Here is a 15014-nt window from a genome sequence, read left to right on the forward strand (position 1 = left end):
CAGTGTCCTTGAATGTTATGTTATTTCAAGTGTTATTCTGAATAGAGTTAAAAATCGCACAACATCAGGTTATAGTCCAACAGGTTTTTGTTGGAAGCTCTAGCTTTTGGAGCGCTGCTCCTTCATCAGGTGGTTATGATGTGAATAGCTCTTACATTTCTGAGGCTTCCTGCCTCAACCCTTCTTTCAGATAGTGAGTTGCAGATACTAGACACTCTGGCTGAAGACCTTTTCCTTAAATTCTCTCTAAACTTTCTTCTTCTTATCTTAAAACTGTGTCCCTGGTTATTGACCCCTCTACTCAGTGGAAAGGTTTCTCTCTATCCACTCTATCTGTGGCCCTCAGAACTTTGTACACCTCAATCAGACCCCACTCAGTCTCCTCAAAAAAGTTCGATATGTAACAGATTTTAGAAAATACAGAGAGATATAAAGGAAGAATGACAGGATATAAAGAAAGAAAAGCATTGTGAGAGGGTGGATAGCTGGAAAGGTTAAGTAAATGGTGTATGGGATGGTGTAAGACCATACAAGATTTTAGCGGGACAAGGAAAGAAATCAGCATTCAGCTGAGGTCACACCCGCAATCAGAAATCTGTCTGTTACAAAGGCTGCCTGACCTGCTAAGAAATTCCAGTAATTCTCTAGAGGGTTTAGGGTGAAAGAGGAAAGATTTAAAAGGGACTTAAGTGGCAACTTTTTCATGCAGAGTTGGTGTGTGTATGGAATGAGCTGCCAGAGGAAGTGGTGGAGGCTGGTACAATTACAGCATTTAAAAGGCATCTGGATGGGTATATGAATAGGAAGGATTTAGAGGGATATGGACCAAGTGCTGGCAAATAGGACTAGATTAGGTTATGGATTCCTTGTCAACATGGACAAGTTGGACAGAAAGGTCTGTTTCAATGCTATACTTCTCTATGACTCTATGTAAGGAATGAATGAAAAGTTGAAAATGTGAAACAGCGGTATCTGAATGAGAGAGAGTAATGGTTATGATATGAAGCTTGAACTGAATCTTAAGACTGAAGATTTGTTAAAAGCCAAACATAAAGACGATGTGTTGTTTCTCATAATAGTGACAACATAAAGGGAGAGTGGGGCAGAGAGTCTGTAATAATGACTGACGGTCTGTACTCTGTAATAGTGATGGAGGGCCTATATTCTCTATTAGAAAGTGACTGGGTTTCTATATTCTGTAAAAGTGACTGAGGTTCTGGAAGCCTGTAATCAGTGGAGTGCCACAAGGATTGGTGCTGGGTCCATTACTTTTCATTATTTAGAGACACGATTTGTATGTGAGTATAGGTGGTATAGTTAACAAGTTTGCAGATGACACCAAAATTGGAGGTGTAGTGGACAGTGAAGAGGGTTACCTCAGATTACAACAGGATCTTGATCAGATGGGCCAATGGGCTGAGAAGTGGCAGATGGAGTTTAATTCAGGTAAATGCGAGGTGCTGCATTTTGAGAAAGCAAATCTTAGCAGGACTTATACACTTAATGGTAAGGTCCTAGGGAGTGTTGCTGAACAAAAAGACCTTGGAGTGCAGGTTCATAGCTCCTTGAAAGTGGAGTCGCAGGTCGATAGGATAGTGAAGAAGGTGTTTGGTATGTTTTCCTTTATTGGTCAGAATATTGAGTACACGAGTTGGGAGGTCATGTTACGGCTGTACAGGACATTGGTTTAGGCCACTGTTGGAATATTGTGTGCAATTCTGGTCTCCTTCTTATCGGAAAGATAGGAAACTTGAAAGGGTTCAGAAAAGATTTACAAGGATGTTGCCAGGGTTGGAGGATTTGAGCTACAGGGAGAGGCTGAACAGGCTGAGGCTGTTTTCCCTGGAGCATCGGAGGCTGAGGGGTTACCTTATAGAGGTTTATAAAATCATGAGGGGCATGGATAGGATAAATGGACAAAGTCTTTTCCCTGGGGTCAGGGAGTCCAGAACTAGAGGGCATAGGTTTAGGATGAGAGGGGAAAGTTAAAAAAGAGACCTAAGGTGCATTTTTTTCACGCAGAGGGTGGTATGTGTATGGAATGAGCTGCCAGAGGAAGTGGTGGAGGCTGGTACAGTTACAACATTTAAACAACAATTGGGTATATGAATAGGAAGCGTTTCAAGGGATATGGGCCGGGTGCAGGCAGGTGGGACTAGATTAGGTTGGGATATCTGGTCGGCATGGACGGGTTGGACTGAAGAGTCTGTTTCTATGCTGTACATTTCTGTGACTCTATGACTATGAACATTTAGTGACTGGGGATATGTACTCTGTAATAGTGGTATCGGGTCTATATTCTTAATAGGCAGTGACAAAGGGCCAGTGTGCTGTAACATAGGCACCCAGTGAATTTCACTAATTCTACTGAAAGGGCTGTGAGTTCCACGTCACAGGGAATTCATCAACATAACATTTGTTTTAACCTTACAGCGACACTTGACCTCAGGACCATCAGGCATTGCCAGGCCCATCATTCAAGAGCGTGAATCCCAATCCAAACTGCCACTTTCAGGTAGCAGGAGCTGTTGTATTGACTGGAGTAATTCATTGATTTGTCACTCCATTAATTGCAGAATGTGTTAAGAACTGAAGTAAAACGGTAGATCAAAATCGAGAGCACTTCAAATCCTGATTCTCAATTCAGAGATTATTCTAAATGTATTTTCTGTTGAAAGAGATCACTCTCACTGGGATACAGTTCCCGAAGGGGCTGTCTCTCACTGGGATACAGTTCCCGAAGGGGCTGACTCTCACTGGGATACAGTTCCCGAAGGGGCTGACTCTCACTGGGATACATTTCCCGAAGGGGCTGTCTCTCACTGGGATACAGTTCCCGAAGGTGCTGTCTCTCACTGGGATACAGTTCCGGAAGGGGCTGTCTCTCACTGGGATGCAGTTCCCGAAGGGGCTGTCTCTCACTGGGATACAGTTCCTGAAGGGGCTGACTCTCACTGGGATGCAGTTCCCGAAGGGGCTGTCTCTCACTGGGATGCAGTTCCCGAAGGGGCTGACTCTCACTGGGATACATTTCCCGAAGGGGCTGTCTCTCACTGGGATACAGTTCCCGAAGGTGCTGTCTCTCACTGGGATACAGTTCCGGAAGGGGCTGTCTCTCACTGGGATGCAGTTCCCGAAGGGGCTGTCTCTCACTGGGATACAGTTCCTGAAGGGGCTGACTCTCACTGGGATGCAGTTCCCGAAGGGGCTGTCTCTCACTGGGATGCAGTTCCCGAAGGGGCTGACTCTCACTGGGATGCAGTTCCCGAAGGGGCTGTCTCTCACTGGGATGCAGTTCCCAAAGGGGCTGTCTATCACTGGGATGCAGTTCCCGAAGATGCTGACTCTCACTGGGATGCAGTTCCCGAAGGGGCTGTCTCTCACTGGGATGCAGTTCCCGAAGGGGCTGTCTCTCACTGGGATGCAGTTCCCCAAGGGGCTGTCTCTCACTGGGATGCAGTTCCCGAAGGGGCTGTCTCTCACTGGGATGCAGTTCCCGAAGGGGCTGTCTCTCACTGGGATACAGTTCCCGAAGGGGCTGTCTCTCACTGGGATGCAGTTCCCGAAGGAGCTGGCTCTTACTGTGTAATGCTGTATTAAACTGGGTTGGTCACCTACGACCTTTCATTGATGATTCCACATATTCTTTGTATTCACGCAGCTGAATGTTATTAATGTTGACAATGAAACATCGATGTTTATCCTGGAGAGAATTATTTTCAAAACCTGACTAAAACCTGACCTGCTTTCACCGTGCTCTATTACAAGTTGAGAGTTTTCTTTGTTGTTCTCATTGTTGCTGTTGCTGTTCATTGTTCTCTTTACTGACAGGAACTTCCTTGGATCGAGTGAGCAGTTTTAAATCAGACAGTTGTCAGACTGTTAGCCCAAGCCAAGAGCCAAAGCATTTCCTGTCTTCTCCAGGATTCATTTTAAAAAGCTCAATAACTCCATCAAGCAACAAAAACACACAAAGTAAACTGAGGTCAGTCTGAGGACATCTCTGTATGAGTTCCTCTGGGTAGTATCCTAGGCCCAACCATCTTCAGCTGTTTGATCAATGTCCTTCCCTTCATCATAAGGCAGAAATTGGGACGTTTGCTGATGATTAAACAATGTTCAGTATCATTCATGACTCCTCAGATACTGCAGGAGTCCATATTTAAATGCAGCAAGATCTGGATAATATCTAGGCTTGAGTTGACAAGTAGAAAAAATTTTCTTGCCACACAAGAGCCAGGCAAAGCTATCTCAGCAAGAGAGCATTTAAGCATCACCTTTTGCCATTCAATGGTATTCTCATTACTGAGGATACTACTGACCAGAAACTCAACTAAACCAGCCATATAAATGCAATGACTACAGAAACAGGTCAGAGGCTAGAAATCCTGACTTCCTAAAGCCTGTCTACTGTCCACAAGACACAAGTCAGGAGTGTGATGAAATCCTTCCCACTGGTCTGAATGACTGCAGCTTCAATAACACTCGAAACTTGACACCATCTTGGATAAAACATCTACTGATCGATTATCAGATTCACCAATTTCAACATTCACCCACCTTTACTCTACGGTGCCAACAGCGTGCACCATCTACAAGATGAACTGAAGCACTGCACTGAGGCTTCTTAACAGTACTTTCCATCCCAATGATGGTAGCCATCCAGAAAGACAGACACAGCAGCAAACGATAGGAGTATCATCACTTCAGAATTCCCTCCAATTCACTTGCCATCTTGGTGAAATGGAAATAACTTGCCAATATTTAACTGGCACTGGGTCAAATTCCTGTAATTCTTTCCCTATTAACATGGGTATAGCCAGATGTAGTGTGGCTCAGTTAGCACAGTTTGCTGGATAGCTGGTTTGCAATGTTGAGCAATGTTTAATTCCCAATGCCCTTTGAGGTTAGCATGAAGGACTCTCCTTCGCAACTGCTCCGCTTGGTTGAGGTGTGGTAATCCTCAGGATGAACCAGTCATTTCTATCAAGTGAGAGAGCTGCCCTGTGGTCTGGTGCCATGTGCCAACTACAGGTGCAGGACAATTTCCTTGCACTAAGCAAGCTCATGCACTCACATAGGATGATGCATACAGTTGTTTTGTCAGTGTTGAGTGTCAGTGTTTTCTCATCCCTTTGTCTAGTGCTGAGTGAAAAGATCCTCATATTCCACTAGCCAGACAGTATGGTGGCTCGAAAAGACATGCACTCCTGAAATGGTGCCAGAAGAGAACACAAAGCTATGCAGTGAGACAACTACTCAGAGCATGCACTGCTGATACCTGATCGTATTTTAATCAATTCCACTTTGATACAGCAATTAATTATTGAAGAATAAATAGATACAAGTGATTATACCCTAATAGTTTGCCCAGCTATGATAAGGAGTAAGGAGTCAAGAGTGTGGTGCTGGAAAAGCACAGCAGGTCAGGCAGCATCCGAGGAGCAGGAGAAACGATGTTTCGGGCAAGAGCCCTTCATTAGGAATGAGGCTTGTGGGCCGGGGGTGGGGGGTGGGGAGGGGTGAGGTGGAGAGATAAATGGGAGAGGGGTCGGTCTGGGGGAAGGTAGGTGAGAAGGTAGATGGAGGTGGGGGTAAAGGTGATAGGTCGGAGAGGAGGATAGAGCGGTTAGGTAGAAAGGAAGATGGAAGGTAGGACAGGTCATGAGGGAGATGCCGGAATGTTGGAACTGGGATAAGGTGGGGAGAAGGGAAATGAGGACGGTGGTAAAGTCCACAATTGCAGCCATAATAAGGAGTAACCCGAGCCCTAAATAAACACTGACACCGTACGGTTACACAGTGAGTGACCCTTACCCTGAATAAACACTGACTCTGTACAGTTACACAGTGAGTGACCCTTACCCTGCTGAATAAACACTGACTCTGTACAGTTACACAGTGAGTGACCCTTACCCTGCTGAATAAACACTGACTCTGTACAGTTACACAGTGAGTGACCCTTACCCTGCTGAATAAACACTGACTCTGTACGGTTACACAGTGAGTGACCCTTACCCTGCTGAATAAACACTGATTCTGTACAGTTACACAGTGAGTGACCCTTACCCTGCTGAATAAACACTGACTCTGTATGGTTACACAGTGAGTGACCCTTACCCTGCTGAATAAACACTGACTCTGTACGGTTACACAGTGAGTGACCCTTACCCTGCTGAATAAACACTGACTCTGTATGGTTACACAGTGAGTGACCCTTACCCTGCTGAATAAACACTGACTCTGTACAGTTACACAGTGACCTTTACCCTGCTGAATAAACCCTGACTCTGTACGGTTACACAGTGAGTGACCCTTACCCTGCTGAATAAATACAGTCTCTGTACAGTTACACAGTGAGTGACCCTTACCCTGCTGAATAAATACTGACTCAGTACAGTTACATAGTGAGTGACCCTTACCCTGCTGAATAAATACTGACTCAGTACAGTTACACAGTGAGTGACCCTTACCCTGCTAAATAAACCCTGACTCTGTACAGTTACACAATGAGTGACCCTTACCCTGCTGAATAAACACTGACTCTGTACAGTTACACAGTGAGTGACCCTTACCCTGCTGAATAAACCCTGACTCTGTACGGTTACACAGTGAGTGACCCTTACCCTGCGGAATAAATACAGTCTCTGTACAGTTACACAGTGAGTGACCCTTACCCTGCTGAATAAACACTGACTCTGTACAGTTACACAGTGAGTGACCCTTACCCTGCTGAATAAACACTGATTCTGTACAGTTACACAGTGAGTGACCCTTACCCTGCTGAATAAACACTGACTCTGTACGGTTACACAATGAGTGACCCTTACCCTGAATAAACACTGACTCTGTACGGTTACACAGTGAGTGACCCTTACCCTGCTGAATAAACACTGACTCTGTACGGTTACACAGTGAGTGACCCTTACCCTGCTGAATAAACACTGACTCTGTACGGTTACACAGTGAGTGACCCTTACCCTGCTGAATAAACACTGACTCTGTACGGTTACACAGTGAGTGACCCTTACCCTGCTGAATAAACCCTGACTCTGTACGGTTACTCAGTGAGTAACCCTTACCCTGCTGAATAAACACTGACTCTGTACGGTTACACAGTGACCCTTACCCTGCTGAATAAACACTGACTCTGTACAGTTACACAGTGAGTGACCCTTACCCTGCTGAATAAACCCTGACTCTGTACGGTTACACAGTGAGTGCCCCTTACCCTGCTGAATAAACCCTGACTCTGTACGGTTACACAGTGAGTGACCCTTACCCTGCTGAATAAACACTGGCTCTGTACAGTTACACAGTGAGTGACCCTTACCCTGCTGAATAAACACTGACTCTGTACAGTTACACAGTGAGTGACCCTTACCCTGCTGAATAAACCCTGACTCTGTACGGTTACACAGTGAGTGCCCCTTACCCTGCTGAATAAACCCTGACTCTGTACGGTTACACAGTGAGTGCCCCTTACCCTGCTGAATAAACACTGACTCTGTACGGTTACACAGTGAGTGGAGGCTGTGGAGAAGGTAGCACTGACAGGGACTACTTGCGGACACAGAGATGGGCTCAAGTGCGTATACTTCAATGCAAGGAGTATCAGAAATAAGGTGGGTGAACTTAAGGCGTGGATCGGTACCTGGGACTACGATGTTGTGGCCATCACGGAAACATGGATAGATGAGGGACAGGAATGGCTGTTGGAGGTTCCTGGTTACAGATGTTTCAGTAAGATTAGGGAGGGTGGTAAAAAAGGAGGCGGGGGGGGGGGTGGCATTGCTAATTAGAAATGGTATAACGGCTGCAGAAAGGAAGTTTGAGGGGGATCTGCCTTTGGATGTAGTATGGGCTGAAGTCAGAAATAGGAAAGGTGCAGTCACCTTGTTGGGTGTTTATTATAGGCCCCCCAATAGCAGCAGAGATGTGGAGAAACAGATTGGGAAACAGATTTTGGAAAGGTGCAGAAGCCACAGGGTCGTAGTCATGGGCGACTTCAACTTCCCAAATATTGATTGGAAGCTCTTTAGATCAAGTAGATTGGATGGGGCAGTGTTTGTGCAGTGTGTCCAGGAAGCTTTTCTAACGCAGTATGTAGATTGTCCAACCAGAGGGGAGGCCATATTGGATTTGGTACTCGGTAATGAACCAGGACAAGTGGTGGGCTTGTTAGTGGGTGAACATTTTGGTGATGGTGACCACAATTCTGTGACTTTCACCTTGGTTATGGAGAGAGATAGGTACGCACAACAAGGAAGTTTTTACAATTGGGGGAAGGGAAATTACGATGCTGTAAGACAGGATTTGAGGAGCATACGTTGGGAGCATAGGCTGTCAGGGAAGGATCTGGTGGAAATGTGGAACTTTTTCAAGGAGCAGATACGACGTGTCCTTGATATGTATGTACCCATCAGGCAGGAAAGAAATGGTCGTGTGAGGGAGCCTTGGTTGACGAGGGAGGTTGAATGTCTAGTAAAGAGGAAGAAGGAGGCTTACATAAGGTTGAGGAAACAAGGTGCAGACAGAGCAGTGGAGGGATACAGGATAGCCAGAAGGGACCTGAAGAAAGGGATTAGGAGAGCTAAGAGAGGGCATGAAAAATTCCTGGCGGATAGGATCAAGGATAACCCCAAGGCATTCTATGCGTATGTGAGAAACCTGAGAATGACGAGAACGAGGGTAGGTCTGATCAAGGACAGTAGTGGGAGACTGTGTATTGAGTCGGAAGAGATAGGAGAGGTCTTGAACAAGTACTTCTCTTCAGTATTTACGAACGAAAGGGACCGTATTGTTGAAGAGGAGAGTGTGAAACGGACTGATAAGCTAGAAGAGATACCTGTTAGGAAGGAAGATGTGTTGGACATTTTGAACAACTTGAGGATAGACATGTCCCCCGGGCCTGACGGGATATATCCTAGGATTATGTGGGAAGCAAGAGAGGAAATTGCAGTACCGTTGGCAATGATCTTCTCGTCTTCACTGGCAACTGGGGTGGTACCAGGGGACTGGAGAGTAGCGAATGTTGTGCCCCTGTTCAAAAAAGGGAATAGGGATAACCCCGGGAATTACAGGCCAGTTAGTCTTACTTCTGTGGTAGGCAAAGTAATGGAAAGGGTACTGAGGGATAGGATTTACGAGTATCTGGAAAGACACTGCTTGATTAGGGACAGCCAGCACGGATTTGTGAAGGGTAGGTCTTGCCTTACAAGTCTTATTGAATTCTTCGAGGAGGTGACCAAGCATGTGGATGAGGGTAGAGCGGTGGATGTAGTGTACATGGATTTTAGTAAGGCATTTGATAAGGTTCCCCATGGTAGGCTTATGCGGAAAGTCAGGAGGCATGGGATAGAGGGAAATTTGGCCAATTGGATAGAAAACTGGCTAACCGGTCGAAGTCAGAGAGTGGTGGTAGATGGTAAATATTCAGCATGGAGTCCAGTTACAAGTGAAGTTCTGCAGGGATCAGTTCTGGGTCCTCTGCTGTTTGTAATTTTTATTAATGACTTAGATGAGGGAGTCGAAGGGTGGGTCAGTAAATTTGCAGATGATACAAAGATAGGTGGAGTCGTGGACAGTGAGGAGGGCTGTTGTCGGCTGCAGAGGGACTTAGATATGATGCAGAGCTGGGCTGAGGAGTGGCAGATGGAGTTCAACCCTGCCAAGTGTGAGGTAGTCCATTTTGGAAGAACAAATAAGAATGCGGAATACAGGGTTAATGGTAGGGTTCTTGGACAGGTGGAGGAACAGAGGGATCTTGAGGTCTATGTACATAGATCTTTGAAGGTTGCCACTCAGGTGGATAGAGTTTGTAAGAAGGCCTATGGAGTATTATCGTTCATTAGCAGAGGGATTGAATTCAAGAATCGTGAGGTGATGTTGCAGCTGTACAGGACTTTGGTTCGGCCACATTTGGAGTACTGTGTGCAGTTCTGGTCGCCTCACTTTAGGAAAGATGTGGAAGCTTTGGAGAGGGTGCAGAGAAGATTTACCAGGATGTTGCCTGGAATGGAGAGTAGGTCGTACGAGGATAGGTTGAGAGTTCTCGGCCTTTTCTCGTTGGAACGGCGAAGGATGAGGGGTGACTTAATAGAGGTTTATAAGATGATCAGAGGAATAGATAGAGTAGACAGTCAGAAACTTTTTCCCCGGGTACAACAGAGTGTTACAAGGGGACATAAATTTAAGGTGAAGGGTGGAAGGTATAGGGGAGATGTCAGGGGTGGATTCTTTACCCAGAGAGTGGTGGGGGCATGGAATGCGCTGCCCGTGGGAGTGGTAGAGTCAGATTCATTGGCGACCTTTAAGCAGCATTTGGATAGGTACATGGATGGGTGCTTAATCTAGGATAGAAGTTCGGCACAACATCGTGGGCCGAAGGGCCTGTTCTGTGCTGTATTGTTCTATGTTCTATGAGTGACCCTTACCCTGCTGAATAAACACTGATTCTGTACAGTTACACAGTGAGTGACCCTTACCCTGCTAAATAAACCCTGACTCTGTATGGTTACACAGTGAGTGACCCTTACCCTGCTGAATAATTACTGTCTCTGTACAGTTACATAGCGAGTGACCCTTACTCTGCTGAATAAACACTGACTCTGTATGGTTACACAGTGAGTGACCCTTACCCTGCTGAATAAACCCTGACTCTGTACGGTTACACAGTGAGTGACCCTTACCCTGCTGAATAAACACTGACTCTGTACAGTTACACAGTGAGTGAACCTTACCCTGCTGAATAAACACTGACTCTGTACAGTTACACAGTGAGTGACCCTTTCCCTGCTGAATAAATACTGACTCAGTACAGTTACACAATGAGTGAACCTTACCCTGCTGAATAAATACCGTCTCAGTACAGTTACACAGTGAGTGACCCTTACCCTGCTGAATAAATACTGACTCAGTACAGTTACACAGTGAGTGACTCTTACCCTGCTGAATAAATATTGTCTCTGAACAGTTACACAGTGAGTGACCCTTACTCTGCTGAATAAATACTGACTCAGTACAGTTACACAGTGAGTGACCCTTACCCTGCTGAATAAACCCTGACTCAGTACAGTTACACAGTGAGTGACCCTTATCCTGCTGAATAAACCCTGACTCTGTACAGTTACACAGTGAGTGACCCTTACCCTGCTGAATAAACACTGACTCAGTACAGTTACACAGTGAGTTACCCGTACCCTGCTGAATAAACCCTGACTCTGTACGGTTACACAGTGAGTGACCCTTACCCTGCTGAATAAACACTGACTCAGTACAGTTACACAGTGAGTGAACCTTTCCCTGCTGAATAAATACTGACTCAGTACGGTTACACAGTGAGTGACCCTTACCCTGCTGAATAAACCCTGACTCTGTACAGTTACACAGTGAGTGACCCTTACCCTGCTGAATAAACACTGACTCAGTACAGTTACACAGTGAGTGGAGCTTTCCCTGCTGAATAAATACTGACTCAGTACAGTTACACAGTGAGTTACCCTTACCCTGCTGAATAAACCCTGACTCTGTACAGTTACACAGTGAGTGACCCTTACCCTGCTGAATAAATACTGACTAGTACAGTTACACAGTGAGTGAACCTTTCCCTGCTGAATAAATACTGTCTCTGTACAGTTACACAGTGAGTGACCCCATATTCTGCTGAATAAATACTGACTGTACGGTTACACAATGAGTGACCCTTACCCTGCTGAATAAACCCTGACTCTGTACGGTTACACAGTGAGTGACCCCTACCCTGCTGAATAAACACTGACTCTGTACGGTTACACAGTGAGTGAACCTTTCCCTGCTGAATAAATACTGACTCAGTACAGTTACACAGTGAGTTACCCTTACCCTGCTGAATAAATACTAACTAGTACAGTTACACAGTGAGTGAACCTTTCCCTGCTGAATAAATACTGTCTCTGTACAGTTACACAGTGAGTGACCCCATATTCTGCTGAATAAATACTGACTCTGTACGGTTACACAATGAGTGACCCTTACCCTGCTGAATAAACCCTGACTCTATACGGTTACACAGTGAGTGACCCTTACCCTGCTGAATAAACACTGACTCTATACAGTTACACAGTGAGTGACCCTTACCCTGCTGAATAAACCCTGACTCTCTGTACAGTTACACAGTGAGTGACGCTTACCCTGTTGAATAAACACTGACTCTGTACGGTTACACAGTGAGTGACCCTTACCCTGCTGAATAAACCCTGACTCTGTACTGTTACACAGTGAGTGACCCTTACCCTGCTGAATAATTACTGACTCAGTGCAGTTACACAGTGAGTGACCCTTACCCTGCTGAATAATTACTGTCTCTGTACGGTTACACAGTAAGTGACCCTTACCCTGCTGAATAAATACTGGCTCTGTACACAAACAAGTTAAGATGATAACGTTTGTGAGTGCTTCCCTTTTATTTTGATGGATAGTGAATAGATGTAGAAAGGTTCCATGTATTTAATAATAGTGTCACACAAGCAGCAATTAATTGTTGGCCTACACCATCTGTTTATTCAAATGTCTCATTTTTCAATAATCTCCTCAGTAATACTTAAAAACGCGTTACAGGATTAATGCATCAGTAATGATTTATGTTCAGCAATTGCTTGAGATGAGGCATTTTTAGTGTACTTCGCACCCCCCTCCCCACCCCGCTCCCCACCCCCCCCCACCCCCCGAACCCCTTGCCAAAACAAGCGGAAGTCTAAATAACTCGTTCATGTTGACAGAACTGTAAAATATTATTTGTGCAGCTGGCCAACAGGGAGTGCTGTGACTGTGTGAACTTTGCATTTTTCATGCTTATGTGTTAATATCTTTTGAAGAGTGTGTGTCCATGAAAAGGTCTGTGTGAGATTGTCTTTCCAATCTTTATGTCTCTGTGCATGTGTTTGTTCAAATATGTGTTCATGAGTGTTTTTGCATGTATCTCACTGTTTGTATCAGTTTAACGGGATGTTTTTGTCTGTATTTTTTCCTATGATTCTGTTTCTGTATCTCTGTGTGTGTTTCTCTGCATCTGTGTTTTAAATGTACATTTCTGTCTATGATTGTGTGTTTTGATGTCAGTGTGTTTATTTGTGTGCCTGTGTTTCTGTGTCTTGATTTCAGTGCATTTCTGTCTGTTTTCTGCATCTCTGTTCCTTTGTGTTTGTATTGTCAGATGTGTTTCTGTGTGACTCGGTGCCCTGTTTCTGTCTCTGGGTGTATGTCTGTATGTGTTTCATTTGTTTCTGTGTCTATTTCAGCGTTTTTGTATCCAATACTTCCATGCACATTTTCTGTGTGTTGGTGTCAGTTTTTCTGTGTTTATCTATGTGTGTTTCAGTCCGTCTGTTTCTGTTCCTTTCCTGTGAATTTGTGGGTGTATTATTGTGTATTTGTGTTCCTGTTTCTGTTTCAATGTGCTCATATTTCTGTGACTGTGTGTGTTTCTGTGTATTTAAATTAAATGGGGTGTGTGTGAGAATTCTGGAGAGGGAGATGCGAGCTTGCAGGATAAAGGATATTCTGTAATGACTGAAAGGAAACGATAGTGGGGTAACTTTGGTCGTGGGGGATGGAATAAGTACAAAGGCAAGAAATAATCATAGATTGGAAGATTTAGAATCCATCTGGTTGAAGAAAATAAATAACTGGTGAGAATAGTCTGTAGGCACCCTCCGGCTCGAGACGTCGATTTTCCTGCTCCTCGGATGCTGTCTGACCTGCTGTGCTTTTCCAGCAACACACTCTCAACTCTGATCTCCAGCATCTGCAGACTTCACTGTCTCCACCATAAGAGTAATTGTACAGTGGGACAGAGAGTAAAATGGGAGATAATATGGATATGTAGTAAAGAAATACATGAATCATGAGTTATTTTAACCTTCATGTAGATTGGAATATTTAGCAGAGGAAGCGATGAGGAAAAATTCTTAGAGTGTAGTCGGGGCAGTTTCCTAGATCAATGTTGTGGATCCAACCAGGGATCAGGCAATTTTGGATCTACTGATGTGAATTGAGGCAGGTTTAATAAATTATCTCAGAGTAAAAGGTCCGCCAAGAAACAGTGACTAGAAGATGGTGGAATTTAGCATTCAATTTGAAAAAGCATTCAGGCAACCTGTTCAAGAAAGTGAGATATCTTTTTAGATTAGAATTGATCTAAACATTATGGCATAGGCAGAGAGCACAGGGGGCTAACACCTTCAACATATTGTCTAGCTATCACGATTATTGACAGCTAACCTGAGAATGCAACTTTTTTAAAAAAGGTTTTGCGATTTACACATGAAATAAGTGAAACTATCACGGTATTCTAATAGATGAAAGGCTTAAAAGACAATCAATTTTTCAATGTATAATTTCAGTTACATCACACTGTAAATGTTTGCTATAAATTCTGTGTTAGGATTGAGCCCTCCACTATCATCTGATGAAGGAGAGTCACTCCGAAAGCTAGTGTGCTTCCAATTAAACCTGTTGGACTATAATCTGGTGTTGTGTGATTTTTAACTTTGTTCAAGAATGTTATGACATACACCTGAAGCAGGTGGAACTCTAACCTGGTCACTTGGCCCAGAGGTAGGGACACTACCTCTGCATCATAATAGCCCTCTCATTCACTTTGTATATGAGAAAACTGGGTCAGAAACAACTATGCTAAACTTAAATTAGTGTAATTACACAGGAACAATGGACTGCACGGAGAAAGCGGTTTAGCAGAAAAGATGGTTGAGGAACAATGGTAGATGTTTAAGAAAATTGTATGTATGTGTGTGAGAGAGAGAAAGACATTGAGATTCCTGAAGGATGTTCTGGAAGCTGTGAAGTCAGGGAACACTTATTTCCTTTCAATGTGAAACATTTCTAAATTCTGGGTCAGTCTGTGGCTCCCGACTATGCCTGCTGTGTGAGTGGGAATAGTTACAGAACTGCACACACTCTCTGGTCCAGGGGGGGGATGTCTGGATCTTGTGTTTACATCAATGGTGTTTTTGATG

The 15014-nt window shown here is 44.5% G+C and overlaps 1 protein-coding gene across 1 annotated transcript in view; it reads left to right on the forward strand.

Annotated features, from left to right (window-relative positions):
• Window positions 1–2522, forward strand: part of specc1 (sperm antigen with calponin homology and coiled-coil domains 1) — a 93982-nt gene extending 91460 nt beyond the window's left edge. The window contains exon 10 of the mRNA XM_072590131.1: window positions 2434–2522. Within this exon, the coding sequence (XP_072446232.1) occupies window positions 2434–2443 (10 nt within the window). The 3' untranslated portion in view covers window positions 2444–2522. The remainder of the gene's footprint in view (window positions 1–2433) is intronic.
• Window positions 2523–15014: the final 12492 nt, after the last annotated feature.

The sequence above is a fragment of the Chiloscyllium punctatum genome, chromosome 19, assembly GCF_047496795.1.
Source record: "Chiloscyllium punctatum isolate Juve2018m chromosome 19, sChiPun1.3, whole genome shotgun sequence".
Lineage (NCBI taxonomy): Eukaryota > Metazoa > Chordata > Chondrichthyes > Orectolobiformes > Hemiscylliidae > Chiloscyllium > Chiloscyllium punctatum.